This window comes from Bos indicus x Bos taurus, chromosome 4 (assembly GCF_003369695.1).
Source record: "Bos indicus x Bos taurus breed Angus x Brahman F1 hybrid chromosome 4, Bos_hybrid_MaternalHap_v2.0, whole genome shotgun sequence".
In the NCBI taxonomy this organism is placed as follows: domain Eukaryota; kingdom Metazoa; phylum Chordata; class Mammalia; order Artiodactyla; family Bovidae; genus Bos; species Bos indicus x Bos taurus.
In genome coordinates this window covers 33,344,714-33,372,061 of record NC_040079.1, presented here as the reverse complement: position 1 = coordinate 33,372,061, position 27,348 = coordinate 33,344,714, and the positions used below count along the sequence as shown (strand labels likewise).

The following is a 27,348-nucleotide window of genomic DNA, read 5'->3' as shown; positions in this document are numbered from 1 at the left end:
GCAGAGTTCCAAAGAATAGCAAGAAGAGATAAGAAAGCCTTCCTCAGGGATCAATGCAAAGAAATAAAGGAAAACAACAGAATGGGAAAGACTAGGTATCTCTTCAAGAAAATCAGAGATACAAAGGGAACATTTCATGCAAAGATGGGCTCGATAAAGGACAGAAATGGTATGGACCTAACAGAAGCAGAAGATATTAAGAAGAGATGGCAAGAATACACAGAAGAACTGTACAAAAAAGATCTTCACGACCCAGATAATCACAATGGTGTGATCACTGACCTAGAGCCAGACATCCTGGAAGGTGAAGTCAAGTGGGCCTTAGAAAGCATCACTAAGAACAAAGCTAGTGGAGGTGATGGAATTCCAGTTGAGCTATTCCAAATCCTGAAAGATGATGCTGTGAATGTGCTGCAGCCAATATGCCAGCAAATTTGGAAAACTCAGCAGTGGCCACAGGACTGGAAAAGGTCAGTTTTCATTCCAATCCCAAAGAAAGGCAATGCCAAAGAATGCTCAAACTACTGCACAATTGCACTCATCTCACATGCTAGTAAAGTAATGCTCAAAATTCTCCAAGCCAGGCTTCAGCAATATGTGAATTGTGAACTTCCAGGTGTTCAAGCTGGCTTTAGAAAAGGCAGAGGAACCAGAGATCAAATTGCCAACATCTGCTGGATCATGGAAAAAGCAAGCGAGTTCCAGAAAAACATCTATTTCTGCTTTATTGACTGTGCCAAAGCCTTTGACTGTGTGGATCACAGTAAACTGTGGAAAATTCTGAAAGAGATGGGAATACCAGACCACCTGATCTGCCTCTTGAGAAACCTATATGCAGGTTAGGAAGCAACAGTTAGAACTGGACATGGAACAACAGACTGGTTCCAAATAGGAAAAGGAGTTCGTCAAGGCTGTATATTGTCACCCTGTTTATTTAACTTCTATGCAAAGTACATCATGAGAAACGCTGGACTGGAAGAAACACAAGCTGGAATCAAGATTGCCAGGAGAAATACCAACAACCTCGGATATGCAGATGACACCACCCTAATGGCAGAAAGTGAAGAGGAACTAAAAAGCCTTTTGATGAAAGTGAAAGTGGAGAGTGAAAAAGTTGGCTTAAAGTTCAACATTCAGAAAACGAAGATCATGGCATCTGGTCCCATCACTTCATGGGAAACAGATGGGGAAACAGTGGAAACAGTGTCAGACTTTATTTTTCTGGGCTCCAAAATCACTACAAATGGTGACTGCAGCCATGAAATTAAAAGACGCTTACTCCTTGGAAGGAAAGTTATGACCAACCTAGATAGCATATTCAAAAGCAGAGACATTACTTTGCCAACAAAGGTTCGTCTAGTCAAGGCTATGGTTTTTCCTGTGGTCATGTATGGATGTGAGAGTTGGACTGTGAAGAAGGCTGAGCGCCGAAGAATTGATGCTTTTGAACTGTAGTGTTGGAGAAGACTCTTGCGAGTCCCTTGCACTGCAAGGAGATCCAACCAGTCCATTGTGAAGGAGATCAGCCCTGGGATTTCTTTGGAAGGAATGATGCTAAAGCTGAAACTCCAGTACTTTGGCCACCTCATACGAAGAGCTGACTCACTGGAAAAGAGTCTGATGCTGGGAGGGATTGGGGGCAGGAGGAGAAGGGGACAACAGAGGATGAGATGGCTGGATGGCATCACTGACTCGATGGACGTGAGTCTGAGTGAACTCCGGGAGCTGGTGATGGACAGGGAGGCCTGGCGTGCTGGGATTCATGGGGTCGCAAAGAGTTGGACACAACTGAGTGGCTGATCTGATCTGATGAGGGAAAGTTTCCTCTCATTTCTTTTTTTTTTTTAATTGAGTACTATCAGTACAATAGAATAAGACAGAGTAATTTCAAGTTATTTAATATTGAAGCAAAAGAATTCCAAGTGTAATATTCAGACAGACAGATTAAATAAATAATTTAGAATATCATTCATAAAGTTCAGGCAAAAATAAACCAAATTAGTTCCTGGGGAAAACCGAAACTGTTGCCTGGAATTACCCAGCTCCACTGACTATATTTACTTTTTACATTGCATATTTATCTACTGTCCCTCTATAAATGACACCTGTTTAGAGAGAAGCAAAGACTTGGCATTGCTTTTGTCACCTGTGCCTCGTTACACTTCTGTGAAAGCATATGTGTTTACCACTGTCTTAAATTGTTCATTTGTGGTTACTTGATTTTATTGGAATTTTTAAAGCATACTTTTTTTATTTGTGTAGAAAAAAATTCTTTTAATGTTTTATAAATTTCTGATGGTGATTTTTATTATCACTTACAAAAGTACATATTGTTTCAGGTCCTAAGTAAGCTTCATGCATAGAAAAGACCCCACTGCTTTTTCTTCTTGAACCCAAATGCAAACTTCTGGAGACCAGAAAGAGTGAAAAGCATCAAGTGTGTGTGTCCATGGTAATCTGCTGGCTGTGTGCAGGAAGTTACAGCAGCATTAAGCCATGAAAAGGATCAATTGTTTTTGTGAAAAACCCTCAAGATGTGCCTTGAATTCAAAGAATCAAGTTCATTATAATCGTAAACTATTTATTAATCTTTTTTTTTTTAATCTGAAATGTCCTCAGTGGTCAGTGGTATTTTAAAGAGCAAAATGAAAAATATGATTAAAACCAGAACACAAAAGATTGTTGAAGATTGTGGAATGAAATTCTCAATGTTTTTCTCTTCCTGAAAAGTTTTTAGTGGACACTTGCTATACTTCTGAGCATGGAACGGAATGTAACGTGAGATTGATATCTTTCATTCATTTATTTGCTTATGTGCCAGACTGGTTTTACAGATGAGAACATCCCAGGGTTTTCTGCTAGGTTTCCCATAGATAATTTGGTGGACAGGGAATTAAGGGCAACGTGGTACGAGGGGCTGATTAAACTACATTAATTTTTGTTGGATGTTCCAGGGAAATGGGGGTGGGCTTTTCCCCTCTGGGGAGAGACAGCAAGGCCTGCTATGGCATCTCATTATACTGCATACCTGCTCCTGCTGACTGACGGGGTTCTGTGTGAGATGGAAAGCCGAGTCAAGGCATGGCATTACCACCCGCTCCCCTGGCCTGGAACACTACCTCAGATCAGCACGCGCTCGCTGCTCGGTGGTGCGGGGACAGCGCATCCTCCAGACATTGTACTACCTAGAGTTTTCAGGCAGAAAGTGAGTGCTTAGCCTCAGGCTTCTAGCTCAGATCTTGAGAAAAGCCAAGCAATGTTCCTTGCTCTCACTCAAGAGAGGCTTCTGAGAATTCTGCCCTAATAAGAAACATTTATTTAAGTATTACATGAAGCAAAACATTTCAGTTAGTTGGAAGTATGTAGAGGTCAGTTAAAAGGCTTGTCAATTTCTGTAAGATATTTTTTCTGGGGTTAAAAATGGTAGTTTAAAATAATGTATATTCTACATCCACATCTCTATTCCTGCCCTGAAAATAGGTCCATCTGTATCATTTTTCTAGATTCCATATATATGTGTTAATATACAACACAGAGGGAAGGGGAGGGTGGGACTAATTGGGGATTAGGATTGACATATACACTGCTAAGTCGCTTCAGTCGTGTCCGACTCTGTGTGACCCCATAGATGGCAGCCCACTAGGCTCCTCTGTCCCTGGGATTCTCTAGGCAAGAACACTGGAGTGGGTTGCCATTTCCTTCTCCAGTGCATGAAAGTGAGAAGTAAAAGTGAAGTTGCTCAGTCGTGCCCGACTCTTAGGGACCCCATGGACTGCAGCCTACCAGGTTCCTCCGTCCATGGGATTTTCCAGGCAAGAGTACTGGAGTGGGGTGCCACTGCCTTTTCCAACATATACACTACTTTGTGTAAAATAAATAGTAAGAAACTGCTGTTTAGCACAGGGAGCTCAGGTTGGTGCTCTGTGATGACCTAGAGGGGTGGGATGGGGATGGGGGGTTGGGATGGGAGGGAGGTTCAAAAGGGAGGGGACATACATAAACATAGCTGTACAGATTTGTTATACATATGAAACTACCACAACATTGAAAAGCAGTTAAACTCCAATTAAAAAATAAAAGTAAAATAATAATAATAAAGTAAAATAATGTATAGTTCAGCAGTTACTGTTTTCTTAGCTTGCCGGTGACCTTGAGTGATATGTTCAAGCACTTGAGGCATTATGCTGCTCCTTGGTAACCTCTTTGAAGAGCTTCTGTTTTAAGCTGTGCATCCCTAGTGCGTGGGGTTTAATGTGAATCCACTGACTATTAAATGAATTCTGCATGCACATTCCATTTGACACCACTGTGATGCAATGGGGCATTCTACAGAATTGGATTTTTAATAAGTAATTAAAATATATCCTTTGAAGCAGAAGTTATTTTAAAATCTCCCCAGTATTTTGATGAAAATCTTTAAAAATATAAATAGATTTTTCTACTTTTTCAAAAAGATTTTTCACATAATTTAACTTTTTAAATGATATATCAATATTCTTATCTGTAGTAATATTTAAAAATGCTGTTGAAGAATGAGAGCCAGTTTTCCCATCATTAAGTAATTCATTTCTACTTTTGAGCTTGTCTTTCTGATTTTTAATGGTGGTATGGTCAACTTCCTCAACTATCTACTGTTAGTTTTTGATGGTATTTGAATTTCTTGCCCCAGATTTTCTTCTTTATATTAGACACAGTTGCCTATATTAAGTCCATTACTGTGGAATAGTTTTTGCAACTTACTTTCATCTGGATTCATGATAGTTACATGTATGTTGAAGATGCCAAAATAGGAACTTCAGGTATTGCTAATGTGATATAAAAGAATTATATGTCCTCATTGGCTTTGAAGCTATTTCTGTAACCATTCAGCTTTTTCTTTCTTTGGCTGTACCATGCAGCACACGGAATCCTAGTTCCCTGGGCAGGGATCAGATCTGTGCCCCCCGCCCCCCCACAGTGGAAGCACGGAAACTTAACCACTCGACCATGAGGGAGATTACACTGTTCTGCTTTTAAAGTGAATCAATGTCTGTTAAATTAAATTTTGTTTATTATTGACAGCTTAGTTCTCCTTTGGATCTTTTTCAGTTGTATTAAGTATGTTATTGAGTAAATCTGACTATAAAACATCGGTAGAAAATGTGTTCTTTTCCCTGTTTTGAAATTCAGTGGACGTATTTCTGAAAATATCTTCATGTAAAATGACTTGCCACTCCCCATTTGTTGGCAAATTAAGTTTGTTGTTTTGCAAAAATGTGTGTGTGTGTGTAATTTGATTGGAAGGACTGATGCTGAAGCTGAAGCTCCAATACTTTGGCCACCTGATGTGAAGCACCAACTCTGGAAAAGCACCAACTCTTGGAAAAGACTCTGATTCTGGGAAACATTGAGGGCAGGAAAAGAATTGGCCGACAGAGGTTGGATGGCATCACCGATTCAATGCACATGGGTTCGAGTATAATTTGGGAGATAGTGAAGGACAGGGAAGTCTGGTGTGCTGCAGTTCATGGGGTCATAAAGAGTCAGACACAACTTAGCGACTGAACAACAAAATGTTGATACTGATTATTATACCCACTTTATAGATATGGGAGTTGAGACTTAGAAACATTGACTTGCCCAAAGAGCTAATAAACAATCCAACAGTCATTTTCAGCAATATTAATTGACTAATGTCTCTCACGTGGAACATAAAAGAATGGACAGAGAAAATTCTTGCCCTCCACAGTTCATTAAATAACCACTGTTCATTCTATAAAATAATGTGTCAATCAGCTTCAGTTTACTTCCCAGATGAAAACATAATGTTATGTTTATAAATATGTTTATATTTATGTTTATAAATACATTCAAATGAATTAATTCCTTGGACTCCCAACCCCCATTACCAGTATAGGAGGGAGTTATTTTTCAGGTAGAGGAACTGAGTCACTGAGGGGGCAAATGACTCTTCCAAAGGCCCACAGCTGGGAAGTTTAATAGCCAGGATTTAAATTCCTAGCTCTTCTGTCTCCATTTCTAATTCTGATCTCTTCCTATTATGATTCACAGTCTTTCAAAGTATATCACAAATGAAAACCAGCTCTTCAGTTTTGTGAGCAGCACCCTTTACTGGAGAAGCTGAGCTGTTGTAGGAGGCAAGTAGCTGTAAACTATATAACATGAATATGAAACCTTTTAGTGAAATATTGATGCTAAATATAAAGGCCTAAGATCTCTAAACATTTAGCCTTTGCCTTTTCATCTTATAATTTCTGTTCAATCAGTATGACCATTTAAAGAATAAATATTGGAGAAAAGAAGAGCATTATTTTTAATCAAAAGTTCATTGTTTATATTTATATATAAGAGTAGACTTGGAATGATTGTAGCATTTCTTTTAATCATGGATCTGTTCAGTCACTCCTTTGTTCTCCTGTTTAAAACTCAAGACATCAATACAGTACCATTTACTTGAGCACCAAGTGGGTAGGGTATTATGATATTTTATTTCCAAGGTTAAATCAATGTTTTGGGTAGATATATGGTAGGTTATCAGTTAAACATTTTCCACCAAAAATATTAGCCATTAATGAAATCAGTGGCAAAAAGCCTAAACTTCAGGAAGGTGTGAAGTCAGGTGGATATTTAAAAATGTATTGAAGAAAACATAAATTCTATCTCAATATCTATATCTTCATGACATACATATATGAATCCCAAGGCCTAAATCTTTTTATAAAAAACACCTTTTGTTTTCACATTGCAAAGATGCCACCCTTTATATGTTATAAGGTGGTTTTTTAAGTTTAACGATCACTGTTGTCATATTAGACACCACAGGAAGGTGTTAATTATCTTGAGGTGGCCCAGTGGCCCAGTAACTCTAAGGCAAAATGCCAGCTGAGTCCTGGTTGCAATCCAGGTTGAAAACACTGCATTAACTTGTTCAGTCTCTTAACGTCCTTACAAACAGAATGATAAGCCTGGAGAGAAAACATATTTGTTCCAACTGAGTTAACTATTCCAAAATAAATATATCCAACCCCTGGCTAACCATTTGTGATTGTGTGTAAAAAGTAACTAATGAGCACTATTCTCCAAGGTTGTTAATTATCTTCTGAACAGGAATGCTTTTTAGATATTGTTCCTCTGAGTGCAGTAAACCTGGGTTATCTAGGCAACCTAATGAGCATCTTTGAGCATCTGCTGCTGCAGAGAGCTTTCAAGTTTTAGGCAGAAGTTAGGAAAAGCTTTTGCAACAGCGGGCCAATAAGACCCAGTGCTGTCATTGGTGTGGAGCTGTCACCAATGCAAGATTTGAAGGTAAATGTGTTGTGATTGATGATTGATGTTGGTGGTTCCATGATATTCATGGAATGATCCATGAATATCATGGAACCACCAAGTTCATGGAGAATGTACATCTACAGGATAAAGATAAGAGAGTATAGGTGGGATGTTCTACAAAAAGTAGAGGCCTTGTAGGGGGAATAGGGCTGGGGGTGGTGTTCATGAAAATATCAGGCAGAGGAAATCCAATAAAACTTATCTGCTAGCCAGATGGAGCATTCCTGTACTGTGCCAACCCATTGAGCCTGTAGGATTTGAGGAGTTTCACTAATATAAAATACATTTTATACAGTGAATAAGCTTTGTATAAAAAAAAGTTTTCCTTTTTTCTAAACCAATAAGTCAAAATGAAAAACGAAAATGAATTTTCAGTCAGTACTCTGGAAAGAAGTCAAGAAAATCTCTCTGTCTTGCCCAGATGTAACTACATAGTCAAATCAGTCAACACACTGGCAGCAGTTTTAACAGATGAACCACACCTATTTCAGAGTAGGTTGCCAACTCCAAGTTACCAGATTTTCCCACTTAATGGATAGAGTCTATCTTTGGGCTTGATTTTATCTAAGCAAAAGGCTTTATTAGAAGTAAGACACAAATTTAAATAAGGCTACTTCAAGGTCTACCCAAAAACAAATGATCCAGTCAGTCTGATAATTTTGGCCAATAAGATGGTCCGTGAGCTACTGTACTGCCTATTTTGCTATGGCTCTTGTTTTTGGTTTTCTTGGTAGCTGAAGTGCTCAGATTGCCTACCATGTGTAGACTTGGCTATACTTCACCTCAATATGTGGTTAACACTAGCATTAACACTAACTAATGGATTCAGGCTCTTGTGAATAAGGAGAAGATTTTTATTGTAAAATCCAAGATAAGCAATGAAAAAATGGGTTTCAAGCTTTTCCTTACCCCATCTTCAAAATATAGTTATATATTTGTCTTTAAGCAATTTTGCTGTAGAATTAGAAATATTATTTCAAAGTGCATATATACTTTTACATTTTTAAAATACTAACTTGTACAAACTCATAAAATGTATGCAAAGCATAAGAACTTATAAAAAAGTAAAAATCACTCCAAGTGTCACCACATGAGGAGATTTACATTTTTGAATATATGTGATAGTTTCAAAATGGCATCATAACTTGATAATGTTTTGTATCATGTGCATTTCTTCCCATCAGTAAGTATTTGGGAAACTTAATTGTAATGGAATCACATAATTTCATATTATGAACATTATGTAATTTATTTAGGTTTCTTCCACTTTTTGAACATTAACATACTTTCCTATTGTTCACTGTTACTTTCAGTGCTTTGAACATCTTGGTACATGGCACTTTGTTCTCATCTCTGCTCATCATTTAAAATATATTCCTTGGAATAGAATTACTGTCTCAAAGGCTATGAAGTATTTTAAGAATCTTGTTAACTTTTGCCAGCTTACTTTCCGTAGAGTTTATACTAGTTCATACTTCCACCTGTATGCAAAAGAACATCTCAAGTTATTTTGAGCATCATTGAATATTTTAAAAATTAAAATAATAAACCTTTGACTATTTGATAACTGAAAAATGATGTCTCAGTGTTATTTTAAATTATGTTTTTTTGATAGTCTAATAGTTCTGTATAGCTTTAATAATTATTTTTGCATTTTAAAAATTTCTCTGCTCATGTATTTGCCTTTAGCAATTTGTAAGAATTCTATATGTTTGAAATATATCATTATATTTGTTGAATGTGTTTTAATGGGGTTTCCCAGGTAGCACTAGTGGTAAAGAACCGTCCTGCCAATTTAGGAGACAGTAAAAGACACAAGTTTGATACCTGGGTCAGGAAGATCCCCTGGAGGAGGGCATGGCAACCCACTCCAGAATTCTTGCCTGGAGAATCCCATGGACAGAGGAGCCTGGTGGGCTACAGTCCATAGGATCTCAAAGAGTCGGAGTGACTGAAGTGACTTACGATGCACACACGCAATCTATACTTATTGACAAACATGGAATGTTTTGGGCTTCCCTGGTGGCTCAGAAAGTAAAGAATCTGCCTGCAATGTAGAAGACCCAGGTTCGATCCCTGGGTCAGGAAGATCCTTTGGAGAAGAGAATGGCAACCCATTACAGTATTCTCGCCTGGAAAATTCCATGGACAGAAGAGCCTGGTTGGCTACAGCCCATGGGGTCTCAAAAGAGTTGATCATGACTTAGCTATAAAACAACAATGAACATTAGAATCATTTTGCCTATTAAAAATACCCCATTGATACTGAACTGTTCATTAATAATATGGAAAGAACTGATAACTTTCCCCAAGTTCAATGTTCCCATTTAAGGATGTGGTAGACCTCTTTATTTATTCATATTTTTATATTAATAATAGTTCATCACTTTATGCAGTTTTTGGTGTTTTACGCTTTTCATGGTAGATGTGAATGGAATCACATTTTATTCTCTGTTTGGCTATTTTAGGATGTCAGTTGTTGAGAATTTCCCACCAATCCTAATCCTTGAGCAACACAGCAGACATTCTTGCCCTACACCCAATTAAAATTAGTAAGAGCACATGGGCATAAGACTTCATGACAGAACCATTATTTAGATTGTTGAATAATAACACACTGCTATTATACAGATAATATTATGAAAGTATGCTATGCTGTGCTTAGTCGCTCAGTCATGTCTAGCTCTTTGCAACGCCATGGACTCTAGCCCACCAAGCTCCTCTTATCCATGGGGATTCTCTAGGCAAGAATACTGGAGTAGGTTGCCATACCCTCCAGGGGATGTTCCCAACCCAGGGATCGAACCCAAGTCTCCCACATTTCAGTCAGATTGTTTACCATCTGAGCCACCAGGGAAGCCCATGAATACTGGACTGGGTAGCCCATCCCTTCTCCAGAGGAGCTTCCTGACCCAGAATCAAACCAGAATCTCCTGCATTCCAGGGGGATTCTTTACCAGCTGAGCTACCAGGGAAGTCCTTATAATAGTATACAATGGCATAATAATATAATAATACATAATCTATATGCAGGTCAGGAAGCAACAGTTAGAACTGGACATGGAACAACAGACTGGTTCCAAATAGGAAAAGCAGTACATCAAGTCTGTATATTGTCACCCTGTTTATTTAACTTCTATGCAGAGTACATCATGAGAAACGCTGGGCTGGAAGAAGCACAAGCCGGAATCAAGATTGCCGTGAGAAATATCAATAACCTCAGATATGCAGATGACACCACCCTAATGGCAGAAAGTGAAGAGGAACTCAAAAGCCTTTTGATGAAAGTGAAAGTGGAGAGTGAAAAAGTTGGCTTAAAGCTCAACATTCAGAAAACTAAGATCATGGCATCCGGTCCCATCACTTCATGGGAAATAGATGGGGAAACAGTGGAAACAGTGTCAGACTTCATTTTTGTGGGCTCCAAAATCACTGCAGATGGTGACTGCAGCCATGAAATTAAAAGACGCTTACTCCTTGGAAGGAAAGTTATGACCAACATAGATAGCATATTGAAAAGCAGAGACATTACTTTGCCAACAAAGGTCCGTCTAGTCAAGGCTATGGTTTTTCCATTGGTCATGTATGGATGTGAGAGTTGGACTGTGAAGAAGGCTGAGTGCCAAAGAATTGATGCTTTTGAACTGTGGTATTAGAGAAGACTCTTGAGAGTCCCTTGGACTGCAGAGAGATCCAACCAGTCCATTGTGAAGGAGATCAGCCCTGGGATTTCTTTGGAAGGAATGATGCTGAAGCTGAAACTCCAGTACTTTGGCCACTTCATTCGAAGAGTTGACTCATTGGAAAAGACTCTGATGTTTCGAGGGATTGAGGGCAGGAAGAGAAGGGGACAACAGAGGATGAGATGGCTGGATGGCATCACTGACCCGATGGACGTGAGTCTGAGTGAATTCCAGGAGTTGGTGATGGACAGGGAGGCCTGGCATGCTGCAATTCATGGAGTTGCAAAGAGTCGGACATGACTGAGCGACTGAACTGAACTGAACTGAACACAAATATAATAACATATTTTGTAACGTGATTAATTCATTTTTCATATACATTTGCATACAGATTTTTGCATACTTTTAATATTAATATTATTTTTTGGAGTAGGAAATGGCAACTCACTCCAGAATTCTTACCCAGAGAATCCTCATGGACAGAGGAGCCTGGCGGGCTACAGTCCATGGGGGTCACAAAGAGTCGGACGCGACTGAGCAACTAAGCACAATAGTTATCTTTCAGTTCAGTTCAGTTCAGTCGCTCAGTCATGTCCGACTCTTTGTGACCTATGAACCACAGCACACCAGGCCTCCCTGTCCATCGCCAACTCCTGAAATCCACCCAAACCCATGTCCATCTAGTCAGTGATGCCACCCAACCATCTCATCCTCATCGTCCCCTTCTCCTCCTGCCCTCAATCTCTCCCAGCATCAGGGTCTTGTCAAATGAGTCAGCTCTTCGCATGAGGTGCCAAAGTATTGGAGTTTCAGCTTCAACATCAGTCCTTCCAATGAACACCCAGGACTAATACACATGTTATTTCTATCTCTGTTCTTGTTATCACTGTTTCATCAATAACTCAGTTTTTCTCTTATACTAGAATAAATTCACTGTTAGTTATGGAGGTAAAACAAAATAACTATAATTATTTTAGTACTGTACAATAATAATGAGCTTGTTCCATTTTAGTGTTTTATTGGTGTTCTAGAAGACTGATAGGAAAAAGAAAGAAAGAAAGAAAGTGAAAGTGAAGTCGCTCAGTCGTGTCCGACTCTTTGCGACCCCGTGGACTGTAGCCTACCGGGCTCCTCCATCCATGAAAAGTGGCACTTAATTTCCTGCTCAACACCCTTACTCTATCTGAAATATTTCAGTCCCTCTCCCCAAGTCTTTCCTCATCAAAATCTATACTCAAAAGCTTTAAGTTCAAACTAGCTTAATGGAAAATTTTATCACTCATGTCATTTAATCCTAAGGAATAAATTTTCCAAATCTAAATCAGCCTTTTAATATCAAAAAAATAGTGAATGCTTCAAGTGAACTATTATGGTGCTATAAAACCATATTTATTAACTTGAGACATGAATGATTATTATGTAGAAAAAGCAAGTAACTAAATAATGAAACAGTGTAATTCAGTTAATGTAAAGTTATTATATTGCATAGCATAACATTTAAAAAACATATATAATGTACAAGATTGTAAATACTAGTTTATGGTGGAGATGGGATTACAGGTGATCTTTTAAATTAGTTTTGCTTAACTTTATTTTTAAAATTTATCTGAAATAGGTATTACTATATGATCAAGATAAAATTATTAACATGTTTTCAACAGAAAATGCTTCAACTTTATGAATATAGATAAATCACATTAGGTAAAACATAAGTAAGTATAAGAAAATATCCTGGTGACTTTCCAAGACAAGCCTATGAATATTTTGAGTTTTCATTGAATAGGTTTGGTAGACATATTGCCAACATACAAACCCTCTCTGGAAGGTATACACAGTCCTCAGTGTCTAAGGAGCACTAAGATATAATTGCTCACCTCCAAACCCTTCCCTAGTCCTATGAAAAATTTGTATTTAATTGGACATCTGACTACCAAAACAAACATATGGAGGAAATGGCTCCCTCTGTTTTTCACATTGTCCATTAAGTTCAATCTTTCCATCTCTTTTTACAATTTACCAGTGCCTCAGGGATCTGCTTTTTCATCTCTTTAACCTTATCATTAAATAAAGAAGTCATCTGTACTCTAATAACATATTTTTCCAGAATTCTTATCTTTAATAATATGGATTTGTGTGCCCTTCTATTTAGAGATAAGCTGCAGTTTAAGTTTTAAAATGGTAAAAAGTACTTAAATTTATTTATTTTCGCTTCAGTTCAGTTCAGTTGCTCAGTCGTGTCCGACTCTTTGCGACCCTGTGAATCGCAGCACGCCAGGCCTCCCTGTCCATCACCAGCTTCCGGAGTTCACTCAGACTCACATCCATCGAGTCAGTGATGCCATCCAGCCATCTCATCCTCTCTTGTCCCCTTCTTCTCAGAGGCTAATTACAATATTGTATTGGTTTTGCCATACATCAACATGAATCTGCCACGGGTGTACAGAACATAGGCAAAACATTCTCCGACATACATCACAGCAGGATCCTCTATGACCCACCTCCCAGAATATTGGAAATAAAAGCAAAAATAAACAAATGGAATCTAATTAAAAGTAAAAGCTTCTGCACAACAAAAGAAACTATAAGCAAGGTGAAAAGACAGCCTTCAGAATGGGAGAAAACAATAGCAAATGAAACAACTGACAAACCACTAATCTCAAAAATATACAAGCAACTCCTACAGCTCAATTCTAGAAAAATAAACGACCCAATCAAAAAATGGGCCAAAGAACTAAATAGACATTTCTCCAAAGTAGACATACAGATGGCTAACAAACACATGAAAAGATGCTCAACATCACTCATTATCAGAGAAATGCAAATCAAAACCACAATGAGGTACCATTTCACGCCAGTCAGAATGGCTGCAATCCAAAAGTCTACAAGCAATAAATGCTGGAGAGGGTGTGGAGAAAAGGGAACCCTCTTATACTGTTGGTGGGAATGCAAACTAGTACAGCACTATGGAGAACAGTGTGGAGATTCCTTAAAAAACTGGAAATAGAATTGCCATATGACCCAGCAATCCCACTGCTGGGCATATACACTGAGGAAACCAGAATTGAAGGAGATGCGTGTACCCTAGTGTTCATCACAGTACTGTTTATAATAGCCAGGACATGGAAGCAACCTAGATGTCCATCAGCAGATGAATCAATAAAAAAGTACTTATATTTTTAAACCTCTGCAAAGGGGAGAAAACTAATGGTATTCTTTTTTCTAACCCTGGAAAACAGTTGGAATTGGAAGATAGGTGGTTTGGAGGAGGTTATTGCAGCAATGAAATTAAAAGACACTTACTCCTTGGAAGGAAAGTTATGACCAACCTAGATAGCATATTCAAAAGCAGAGACATTACTTTGTCAACAAAGGTCCATCTAGTCAAGGCTATGGTTTTTCCAGTGGTCATGTATGGATGTGAGAGTTGGACTGTGAAGAAAGCTGAGCGCCAAAGAATTGATGCTGTTGAACTGTGGTGTTAGAGAAGACTCTTGAGAGTCCCTTGGACTGCAAGGAGATCCAACCAGTCCATCCTAAAGGAGTTCAGTCCTGGGTGTTCATTGGAAGGACTGATGTTGAAGCTGAAACTCCAATACTTTGGCCACCTGATGCGAAGAGTTGACTCACTGGAAAAGATCCTGATGTTTTGAAAGATTGAGGGCAGGAGGAGAAGGGGACGACAGAGGATGAGATGGTTGGATGGCATCATCGACTCGATGGACATGGGTTTGGGTGGACTCCAGGAGTTGGTGATGTACAGGGAGGCCTGGCGTGCTGCAGTTCATAGAGTTGCAAAGTCGGACACGACTTGAGCAACTGAACTGAACTGAATATATGTGTATTTTTTAAAGTTACATCTGTAGTAATTAACAGTAAGTGCCATGTTTGAACTATAAATATGCACTAAACAAGTTACCTGAATTTCCATAATTAATTAAATTATGTTTCACAAATGTCTTTGCATATATACTGGATACAAGTATATATTCCAGATAGGTAAAAATGGAGTATGTGAAAGTCATTCAGTTGTGTCAGACTCTTTGAGATCCCATGGACTATACAGTCCATGGAATTCTCCAGGTCAGAATACTGGAGTGGGTAGCCTTTCCCCTTCTTCAGGGGATCTTCCCAACCCAGGATCAAACCCAGGTCTCCTGCATTACAGATAGATTCTTTACTAGCTGAGCCACAGGGAAGCCCTAAAAAAATGTGCTAACACAATTCAAAAGCAAACTAATAGTCAACATTGAATGACAGGAAAATATCCGGGTCAAGCCTGCCATGTATGGTATTATGATTTTATAGACTCTGTGGTGTACTCACGATATAGCAGATTTAATTTTGCTTGGAAAGTTTGCCTTGGTTGACTCATCAAGGTTTTGGTTTAGATCACTTGAGTCATAAACTCAGCTTCCTTTACAAACAAAGGTATTGACAGTAGAATATCTAAAGGAATAAAAGACTTCTGTAGCCAGATGATGTGTTCACAGCTGATTTTCTCCTTAAAGGAACTCATTTCTGATTTTACATTTTTTCTTCTCTGAGAGGGGACTGCTCTTCTTTTGTTTTGAGTAATTGATGGTTATGACTACCGTAACCATCAATCTTTATTATCATTGGTACGTCAGCCTTATTCGTATATGTCAATCACTCTGATAATCCTAGTCTGTTTACGGGCTTTTCCAGGTTCTTCTTCAAGTGGTCAGTAGCCACTGACCTGTTTTCTTCTACTGCCCTCTACCTCTTTCACTTCAGTTAGAAATATTTGTTCATTTTTGTGCTTGTTTATTTAATATTTTTATTTAAAGTATACTCAATATACAAAATATATTGAACACTTTCCAGTATGTCTTTCCTGTTTTGAAAGGAATTCTAGATAAGAGGAGAGTATAGGATGAAATAAAAAAGTGAAAATTGATGCGACTTTTGTATCATGGTGAGCTGTCACCAAAAATAAGTCCCTAGGGACCTATACAGCCCCACCCCCACCCCCACCCCCCATAGGATAGCCCAGCTGGCTGCCCAAATCCCTGGTTTGCCACTTCTTGGTGCCCAATGCCCTTCCTCTATATGATCCATTTTGGTCCCTGTCCCAAGTCTTTCCTCATCAAAGTCTATACTCAAAAGCTTTAAAGACTCATCTCTAAATTCTATTCCTTCTTTTCTACCTTTCCAGATTTCTCCCATCAACTGACTTCCTTTTCCCCCTCCTCTGAAGTTCCTTAGTGATATTTTTAAAGGCTGTGAAGCATACAATTATCATTTACCTTGGAAAAGTCTACTTTGAGAAATCCAGTTTCAGAATCCCAGTCTTCAGATTTTTATCCGTGGCTCTTTTCTACCTGAAGTTTCTTTTTCTGCTTATGTGTTACTAAGTCGCTTCAGTCATGTTCAACTCTTTGAGACCATATGGACTGTAGCCTGCCAGGCTTCCCCTTCCATGGGAATCTCCAGGGGAGAATACTGGAGTGGGTTGCCATGCCCTCCTCCAGGGGACCTTCTCAACCCAGGGATCGAACCCGGGTCTCTAACGTCCCCTGCATTGGCAGGGGGGTTCTTTACCATTAGCACCACCTGGGAAGTCTTTTTCTGTGGACCACTCTATTTCTTCTGTCATACATTTAGCCTCTTAATAGCATTGTGTGTGTGTGTGTGTGTGTGTGTTGTCAGAGCATGGCTGCTAGATTATATCGTAGAATGCAGGTGATGAATTGTTGATCAGCATGAAGCAGAGACTTTCTTTAGCCATTCAGGGCAAAATCAGAGGGATTTATATAGTTCAAAATACTTGTAGTGATATTTTATTTATTTTTTTGTAGTGATATTTTAATACAAAATGAGCACCTTGAGTTTTTCTTTGTTTAAAAAAATAAGCAAAAAATGCTGAATTTATGTACATCTTCCCTCTAGTTGTTATCAAAACTTTGATTTCCATTATGTGGATCTAAAGAAAAGTAAAGGAATATGTGGCATATAAATGTTTGCAAAATATGTAAATGCTCACAATAAGTATAAGCTTGAATAGATTGAAGCAGTGACATTTAAAGTTACCTAAAAGCCTGGAGAATCCCAGGGATGGGGGAGCCTGGTGGGCTGCCGTCTATGGGGTCGCACAGAGTCAGACACGACTGAAGCGACTTAGCAGTAGCAGCAGCAGCAAAATAGTATAAACCAAATTTCTCTCAATTTTGGTAGCCCCTTCATGAAGAATAATTTTTCAGGACAAAGTTTAGTTACCTTTTAAAAAGGTTTACTAATGTTTATGTTCTTACTCTGCATCATGTGTACCAATCATTCTTGAAATTTATTTCTTAGTTTTATCCCTACAAAACACTCACACCGAAGCAGACGGAGCAAATACTTTTAAACAGAAAGAAACAAAATATACAAGCTAAAGAAGCTAAAACCCACAGAAACAAAAAGTAATTCTATATTTCATTATTTTAATTGATTTTAAAATATGTAAGCACTTTGATAGACTCTACTCTATATAGGATTTACTGGTTTTCAAAGTATACAATGCAACAAAAAAAAGTGAACCTAGATTCTTTTTTTCTTGTTCATTGGAGCTATCACATCTCATCTATCAGACCTCTAAGTAGAATTTTAAAAGTGGGGTACTCTCTCACGCCCAAGGACCATGTAATTAACATATGAATGTGTAACGGATTGTTTGAAGTAACAATTAAGGGAACAGTACATAAAGGAACTGAAGAGAGCTACCAACACCTGGGAATCTTGTATTGAAAAAAGCTTTCTTAACGTAAGTAATTAAAAACCAAGGACAAATGCTGATTGTGTAGCAGTAAAGCCCTCCAAGGAAAGCTAAAATCTGCTGATATTTTGCTGTCGTCCTTTAGCCTGAATCATTAAAACAAGAGCTTACTGTTTGTTTTTTTTTTCCAGTGGAATACTTGTTAATTATAGGTTCTACATGGCATTTGGTCTTCTGAAATCACCAAAATGCATTTATATGTCAAAAATGTCTTTACATTTAAAAAAATATTTTTATTCAAAACATAAATGATGAGAATAAACCTTTCCCTATGGGCAGGGCAAAGTTTCAGAGGAAAATTCCAAGTGATGGCCAGGTCAGGTCAGATAAATGGTCAATTCTCTTTATTTGCCCAAATAATTCCTACTGGGAAATTCAACCCCAGTAAATTTTTTTTTTATTTTGTTTCTCTTGAAGAGGTTCCTACTCAGGCAGAGAACTTAAGAGAATAACCAGTAACTCCAGATTGTTAGGAACCCTTGATATTGGGGAAGACTTAGTGAGTAGGAGGCAGGAGCCATGGATTATTGTTTCCATTTTTTTCACTTTTTGCCTGTACAAACCATTTAAATTTCCATTGAAAAGATTTGTCTTATCTCTAAAATAGGAAATTTTGTAGGCTGTTAAATTCTGAATCAAATGACCTTTGAGGTCCTCACATCTAGTTGTATGTATTCCTTGATCATGAAAAAACACTTGTCCCCAGAATTTAACCTTAAATGACTACCCTTTTATGGACAATTCTAAAAAATGTGTTATGAGCCTAATGTTTAATTTTTAAATAGAAAAGCAAATATATGCATGAACATTCAAAGCAGTATTTTTCACAATAGCCCCAAAGAGGATACAACACAAGTATCCAACAGTTGATGAATGGATAAATAGAAAGTGGCACAGCCAACATCAAAACAAAAATTGCGGCATACAAAATGAAACAGGCAAAGAAAACTGTATTCAAGGCAATTGCAGTAGGGCGAGAAGGCAGACCCGAATCTAAACTCAACTCTGATGAGGCCGAAAAGGTAAGGTGTTTTGAGAGCTAGGTTGATCCCAGTGTAAATGTAATTCAGGACATTGGAGAAAGTCATCGGCCATCTGCATTTGCTAGTTGGCTCCATCCAAAATAAAAATAAGCCTATATCATTATGACAGAGGTAGTTTTTACAACTTGGAGCAAGACACCTCAATGGAAGTTAGGCTGCTACCCTCCCACAGAAGGTGGGAGATAAGGGTGCTTATTTCCTTTGATAGTTGCTTTTCAGAGAGATGTTTTCCTTAGTTTTGATAAGTACAGTCCTAGTTGTAGAACGGCATATGGGCTATTAAAAAAAAATGTACTTCTCAAAGTAACAAAGAAAGAATGTATAAATGAAATGCTGGAAGAAATAGGAGGTCAGAAACATAGAGCTAGGATGTAGCCTGTCCAAAGTTTAGTCAAGCTGAGGGGAGCTTTAAGGCCGTCTTAGACACCGAACAATGGAATACTATTAGACAATAAAAAGGAATGAAGTATTACACTGCAGTATTTAAAGTGGATAACCAATAATGGCCTACTGTACAGCACATGCACCTGTTCTCAGTGTTATATGGCAGCCTGGATGGGAGGGAAGTTTGGGGAGAATGGATACGTGTATGTGCCTGCATATGTGTTCACTCATGTCTGACTTTTTTTGCCCCATGGACTGGGGCCCGCCAAGCTCCTCTGTCCTTGGAGTTTTCCAGGCAAGAAATACTGGAGTGAGTTGCCATTTCCTACTCCAGGGGATCTTTCTGACCCAGGGATCGAACCCATGTCTCTTGTATCTTCTGCATTGGCAATTAGATTTCTTTATCAGCTGAGCCACCAGAGAAACCCAGATACATGAATGAAAAGTGAAAGTGTTAGTCGCTCAATCATGTCCAACTCTTTGCGACTCCATGGACTGTCACCCACCAGGCTCTTCTGTTCATGGAATTCTCCAGGCAAGAATACTGGAGTGGGTTGCCATTTCCTTCTCCAGGTGATATTCACCTGAAACTGTCACAACATTGTTAATCGACTATACTCCAATACAAAATAAAAAGTTTAAAAAAAGGAATGAAGGACTCATATATTCTACAACATGGATAAACCTTGAAAACATTAATTTGCTAAGTTAAAGAAGCCAGCCATAAAAAGCCATGTATTACATGACTATGTATTTAGAAATATCTGGAATATCCAAATCTATAAATTAATGGAGGTTGAGGTGGGGTTGGGGGTGGCAGCTAAAGGTATGAGGTTTCTTTTGGGGGATAATAAAGATGCTTTAAAATTTTCTGTAGTGATGATTGTATAACTCTGAGTATAGTAAGTGCCATTAAGTTGTACACTTTCCTGGGTGAATTGTAAGGTGTGTAAATCATATTTCAATAAAACCGTTATCAAAACAAATGTTTGTTGAAATGTGCTACATGGTCAATAGAATATTTACCTATATTTATGGGTAGAGAAATTTTTAAAACAATTTTTTTTGCTTTCTCCAAGGTAGGTTTTGGTTTTCAATAATCTATGGATTCAGAATGTGTATTTCTGTAAGATAGCCTGCTTTTAAGTTTTTGTAAAATTTTAGTATGTATTGATGTGTTCTTATTGGTGTGTTCTGCTAATCAGATTGTGTATAACATGGAATCGAAGAAAAATAATTTCTGAAACGTGCTTGAGATATTTGCCTCCCTTAAATTGGGAACTGTCAAAAAAGAAAAAAAAAATCTGTGTAAAGAGAATAAGAGGAAATAAGAGTCTCTCTTCAAAACTGATGAGAAATATATATAATATGTATGCATATCTGCAGTATGGTATAAATAAATCCTTGTATTCAAATGAAAACCATATGGACAGAACCCCAATTTATGAATATGTAATGTTCCACATGTTCATTTGTAAACTAGTTATTTGCAGCCTTTTCTTTTTTTTGGTCATGCCATGTGACTTACAGGATCTCAGTTCCCCAACCAGGGACTGAACTCACCACGGCAGTGAAAGCCCGGAATTCTAACCACCAGGCAACCAGGAAATTCCTGTAGCCTTTTCTACAGAAACAGTTTTGTCAACACTGATCAGCTTCCAAACTTAGCTCACAAAGATGTATTTTGCTCACAATGTAGCTGAAATGGCATAGTAGTGTTAAGACAGGCTGGAATAAAGGGACAATAGCACGAAGAGGAGAATGGATCATAACGTCCCTGTTTCTTGGGTACAGGCATGACTCCAGGCAAAATTCTGAACTATATAGAGTGAGCCTTTGGCTTCCATCCATTTTCCTTTCTGTAGCCCTTGCCCCGTGTTCAAGAACTAGAGCTTCTCTCTCTAGGTAATGAAAAGTCCACTATTTTATGATGCCCCAAGCTTCCCACTGGATTATCGCCCTCAGGCATCACTGTTCCTCTAAGAGACAAATTCACTTACACTGTCTAACACAAGCTTTGTCCCAGCCAACACGCGCGCACACACACACACACACTGAAATTTCCATTTCTTTAAGACTATTAATTTTGTTGTGCCTTAGAAGTAAATTTTGAAAACATGGTAACCTCTGGATCTCCTAGAAGCATTTACAGATACAACTTGAGTTGTAACTTGAAAAGTATCACTGCTGCTGCTAAGTCACGTCAGTCGTGTTCGACTCTGTGTGACCCCATAGATGGCGGCCCACCAGGCTCCCGTCCCTGGGATTCTCCAGGCAAGCATACTGGAGTGGGTTGCCATTTCCTCCTCCAGTGCATAAAAGTGAAAAGTGAAAGTGAAGTTGCTCAGTCCTGTCCAACTCTTCGTGACCCCATGGACTGTAGCCTACCAGGCTCCTCCGTCCATGGGATTTCCCAAGCAAGAGTACTGGAGTGGGTTGCCATTACCTTCTCCGTCCATTCTATCTTGCTGCTGCTGCTGCTGCTAAGTCGCTTCAGTCATGTCCGACTCTGTTCAACCCCATAGATAGCAGCCCACCAGGCTCTGCTGTCCCTGGGATTCTCTAGTTAGTAGGATTTCGCGTATTCCATCGACGGAATGGTAAGAAAAATCTAAAGATAGAATAGGCTGTCCTTTCTGACCCTAGTCACTCTATGAGATGAAATCCTCTAGGTTGCTCATGCTTTTCACAGAATACCTTCTTTGTCTCTGCCTGAACTTCAGCAGTTTTAACATGTGCCCTGCTAAAAGTTACCCTAATTTCCAAAACAGGGATGGTGGAGTCTATAGTGGTGGCAGTTGAAATTGTGAAGATGACATAGAAAAGAATAATCGAGGACCGTTATTGTATGAATGGTGCTTTGGGCTTCTTATGTTTTTTAAAATTTGTACATATACATTTTTCTACACATTGATCAATTGGTTTTTTTTCTTGGTTGTAGATTGGATTTATGGATACTACAGACAACAGAGAAAACTTGTTGAAGAGATTGGCTGGTCCTATACAGGTAAATATATTAGAATATAATGAAATTCAATGAAAATTATCATTGTTTTTTGTATCTGCTCTTATATGTAAAAGAAAATTTTGTAGCTCCACACATCATTTTAACTTAGCTATATGGGAATGCAGTTAATCACTAAAAATATATCATATGCAAAATGATTTCTAGTGAATTTCCATTAACAAATTGGCAGAATAGAGTATATTGATCTCAGACAGAGCTAGATTTGAATCTCAGATCCACACTAGCTACATCTCCTTGGGAAAAGTATGTACCCTAACTGAGTCTCAGTTTTCTCATCTGTGAAATGGAAGAGTTTTCTGAACATTAAATGGAGTTGACACAGTGCCTCCTTGTAAATAGAAAATTCTCAATAAACTTTATCAGCTATACTTGTTATGATCACAGTTGTTGTTATGATTAATATTAACAAATAATGATGGTAGTCTTGCCTTCAAAAGGAGTTTCCTTCTGAATTAGCGTGCTGAGTTAATTGGAATCAGGGTTAAATGTGATTTTGTGTGATTACTGGACATGAGTTAGAGCATCATTAATAGCTGATGTTGGCTTAAAATAGTTCCATCAGAAATGATGATCAAAAACCTTAGGAAAGACGAGAAGCTCTAGGCCTGATTGGATGAGCTTGGGTGGACTCTAGAGGGAACATAACATGCCTGATAACCATCTGAGATAGAGTTCAATGGTAGAATTGGGTACTCATTAGAGATAAGATTGGGTTAATAAATTGGAATCAAATTAAAAGACCTTTAACATGAATCTAGCCAATCTGTTTTATAGATGAAAGAGAGCAGCACCATGAATTTTGTAGTGAGGCATGCATTTTCTTTTTTTAATTCTTACTTTAAAAGTAGAAATTAAAAAAAAATTCATTCAAATACAAAGAAGAATATAAAAGCACTGTTTACTCCCTCCAGGTATATCCACTAGAAAATTTGGTGTATTCTTTTCAGGACAGTTTTTATTATATTATGTTTATATTATATTATGTGTATATGCGTCTTACCTAGAGTTTTGCATCCAATTTATTCTAGTAATTATTTTTGAGCATTGCCTTATTTTAGTGATAATCCCTATTGATCCTGGTACTTAGTGTCTACCTAACAGTCTATAGGATAAATGTTTCATTTTTAATATTTGGATATTCAGGCTGTTATAAACAGTGATAAATAGATGAATAGAAATGGTTTATATTTTTATCATTTTTATTAAAGAATCCTTGATATACCATTACTGAATAGAAAAAAATAAATGCTTTCAGAATTCTAGATACACATGACCTAGCTGGCCTCTAGAGAGCATGTATGTGCTTATGTATAAGTAAGTGACCACCCCACTGAATAAACCAGGATTTAAAGACTGTCATTTTGAAAATCTTCACTAATCTGATATGCTTAAAAAATGACATTTTAATTTTAATTTGTTCTGTTTGATTACTCTTGAAGTCAGGATTTTAATTTTTATTAGCTATTTATATCACCTTTTGGATGGAATGAGTTAAATTAGAACATAGAATAATCAAGATATACATTAAAGCAGGAAAAATTGAACAAATTAAGGCATGTCTAGCTTGTGACTTCTGTGCAGATGGGTGTGTGGTAGTTCTATATGACATTATATAGAAAGACTTGCCTTTAATTTACCCATTTATAATTATGACCTATATATAAGGACATTCTTTTTATTATTAATTTTTTAATCTTGAGAAATACATAACAATGATTCTCCATAACTCTGTGCCATTTTTAATTATTTAAATTTATTATTTTGTAAAGTTTTGTTTATGTTTTGCTATTATATATCCAAGGTAACGAACATCCTCAAATTCTATTTCCTTGAGCAGTTGTTTTTTCAGAAAAAATAGACTTCAACAAAGAGAGAGTTGTTGGATCAAATTGCCAAGTGTTTTTAATATTGATATAATGGTCAAATTTTAGAAAATTGTTTTTCCCCACATTTTTATCCATTTCCTCACATTTTTACTCACACTTGTTTTAAAAATCTGGTCAACTTGATTGACAAAAAGTAAAATCCGATTTTTAATTTGCTTTTTTCTAATTATTTAATTTGTTGTTCAGAAACTAGCAACAAGAAATTAAAGTGTCTGACTCATTGCAGCCCATGCACTGAAGCACACCAGGCTTCCCTGTCCTTCACTATCTCCATGAATTTGCTTAAACTTGTGTCCATTGAGTCAATGATACCATCGAACCATCTCATCCTCTGTCAACCCCTTCTCCTCCTGCCCTCAATCTTTCCCAGCATCAGGGTCTTTTCCAGTGAGTTGGCTCATCACATCACTGGCCAAAGTATTGGAGCTTCAGCTTCGGCATCAGTCCTTCCAATGAATATTCAGGGTTGATTTCCTTTTGGATTAACTGGAATTGATGCTTTCAGATTGTGGTGCTGAGGAAGACTCTTGAGAGTCCCTTGGTCAACTTGGAGATCAAAGCAGTCAATTACTTAATTTCTTAAATTACCCCAAGTAACAGGGTTTAGGTTAGGGTTTTGGGAGGACGAATGGTAAATAAATACTGCCTGGGTAATGGTTAATTGAATAAGAATGGTAGACCTGAGTAACTGGTATTAAAAAAAAAGGACAATCCATTTATTTAACTTAGTTTCACTTTTGTTTTCAGTAAAAGGGTGTGTTATATTCTTTTTTAATAAATTTCTGTCTTAGTTTCTCTGGATTTGATTCCAGGTCCTGCTTACAGTTTCAGATGAGGACATTTTACAGCTGCTTAGCTCAAGCTGAGTGCAGATTGAGTATTTTGTCTGAATTCATAGAATGTCAAAAAGAAAACAAATTAAAAAAAGCCTTTATCCAAATGAACACTTCTCTCCCAAGCAAATCATACCCAAGTCAAAAATTTTAAATATGGATTATTCAATGTTAAATATATTATCTCTTTTTATTTTTAATATAATAATGCTTGGTAGTATTTTCAATTTCTATGCTTATTATCCCACCTGGAAAATGAAAAACTATGTGTGATAACTATAAAATTTCAGGATAAATTAGTTTTAAGAGTCTTAAATTTAATTGATGAACAGCTGAAGTAAATTGATTTTGACCACACTTAGTCCTAGTTTTGTTCATAATAGCTTATCTTGTTGAGCTGTTAGACTGTCTTCAATCTTGGAAGAAAAGACTTGCCCTTGAATGTATATATAGAATTCTATTCATAAAAGTTACTAAGAGCATCATAACATCTGCCTGTAAGAGAGCTCATTGCTTTACCATAAGCTGTTTAAAAATGTCACATGGTACATCAAACATGATTTAAATAGAATCACTTAAGCTAAGGTTGTTTCAGAAATATTATACAACTGCAATATGTGGAGAAACAATAAAAATCCATGCTGGCTGTCAGATGGATGGAGAAACAGTGGAAGAGGAGGAGAAGAGATTACTCTTTCAGTTGTGTTTTTTTTTAGCATAGACTATAAACAACTTTTCTATTCAGGATATATCCTATAATTATGCTGAGAAATGGCAGGGTTGGTAAATACAGTGAACAGTCCCATTTTTAAAGTTATTATGAGAAGGTGAGCAAAGTTTATCACTCTGCAATGAAAGAGCGAATAGTAAATCTGAGAACATTGGCACTAAAATCCAGTTCTTTCCTTAGTAACTTCATTTCATGTAAGGATTTCAGAAAATGAATGTCCTTCTTTCTATTAATGATAAATTTTCTATTAACAATGTCTATACAAAGACAATTCAATGAAGAAAGAAAAACTAAGTCATTTGGTCTTTTTTTTAATATATATCATGAACATGTAGCCCACAATGATCACGAGATTAAAATCTTCCCTCTGTTTGAGTTGTTAGACCTTATCACCTTAAGCAATGAGAAGATCATCAGAAATGAATGGACTTCCATTGCTTATTTCTTAGAAGTGATCACTATTGAAATGATTTCCTGGATTTAAAAATACATATATTCAGATGTTTCTTTTCACCATATTTTAAGAACAGCTTGAAACTGGAAATTGTGTATTGATATATTTTCAAGTGTTCTTAAACCCAGAGAACTTTAAAGTTTTAGTTAAGGGGTTGCATTGGCAAAACAAGATTGCATTAGACCACACAGGAGTCACTACTGGACACCTGACTGAACACCTCAGAAGGAGGGAACCTCTGAATGCCAAACTGATTCTGCTTCCTCAAATAGAATATCCTGTCTAAATAGTATTTCCAACAAATATATAGACTAGAAGATACTACTTATGGAAAACAAAGGAACCATAATATAAGGTTGTGTATTGTGTGGTTTGGTGTTTGGCATTTATTTTTGGACATAGTTGGGTTTAGTAATTTTGCTTCTCTTAACCTAGGAGAAATAGGTAACTCAGAAAGAAAATTTAAATCTGTATTGAATAATGACTGATTTTTGACTCATTTGGTCATCTCTTTACATCTGGAATCTGAAAATTCTTTTAACATATGATGCTTTCCTCTGAATCATCGCTCCTTATCTTAGACTATTCATTTCTCATTTCCAACTTAAGAATGAAAAGGCACGTTCTAGAACTCTGTGTATAGAGTTGCCTCATTTTTGTAAGATATTATATATTTATATGACGTAGAAGAGAAACCTGGAAGGTTATACACCACCCTGTTGGCAGCGGTTTACCCCTGAAGAATGGGACTGTGGAGGGCCGCTGGAGGCAGGAGACCTTCACCTCTTACTGTATGCTATTGTATCATGCTCATTTTTTAAATACGTATATTCTAGCAAAAGGTTTTCAACACGCTTCTGTTAGTTTTAGCTAAGAAGGGCAAGGCAGTTGGATAATGAGCCCAGCTTTGCATTTTCACCAGTCAGGACATAGGGACTGTGCTGAGCTGAGGTGTGAGGCTGCCACAGATATCTAATCAGAGCATGAGGACTTCCTGGTCACCCCTAACATTCAGACTGACCAGACTGTTTGCTCTGTATTTCAATTTTCTTTCAGTAAATAATTTTTAATAACACTCTGCCTAATTGTGCATGAATCAAATCAGTGTTTCACTTTGTGAAATCTCTTTGAACAATTACACTACAGATTGAACAGATCCAAGTGATCATTAGTTGGCAGTATGGCACCCCACTCCAGTACTCT

General features: G+C 37.5%; 1 protein-coding gene across 4 annotated transcripts in view; it reads left to right on the top strand.

Annotated features, from left to right (window-relative positions):
• Positions 1 to 27,348, top strand: part of PTPRZ1 (protein tyrosine phosphatase, receptor type Z1) — a 210,169-nt gene that overhangs the window by 46,562 nt on the left and 136,259 nt on the right. For all 4 annotated transcript variants that reach the window (XM_027539144.1, XM_027539143.1, XM_027539142.1 and 1 more), the window contains exon 2: positions 22,156 to 22,221. In XM_027539144.1, coding sequence (XP_027394945.1) covers positions 22,156 to 22,221 — 66 coding nt within the window. The remainder of the gene's footprint in view (positions 1 to 22,155; positions 22,222 to 27,348) is intronic.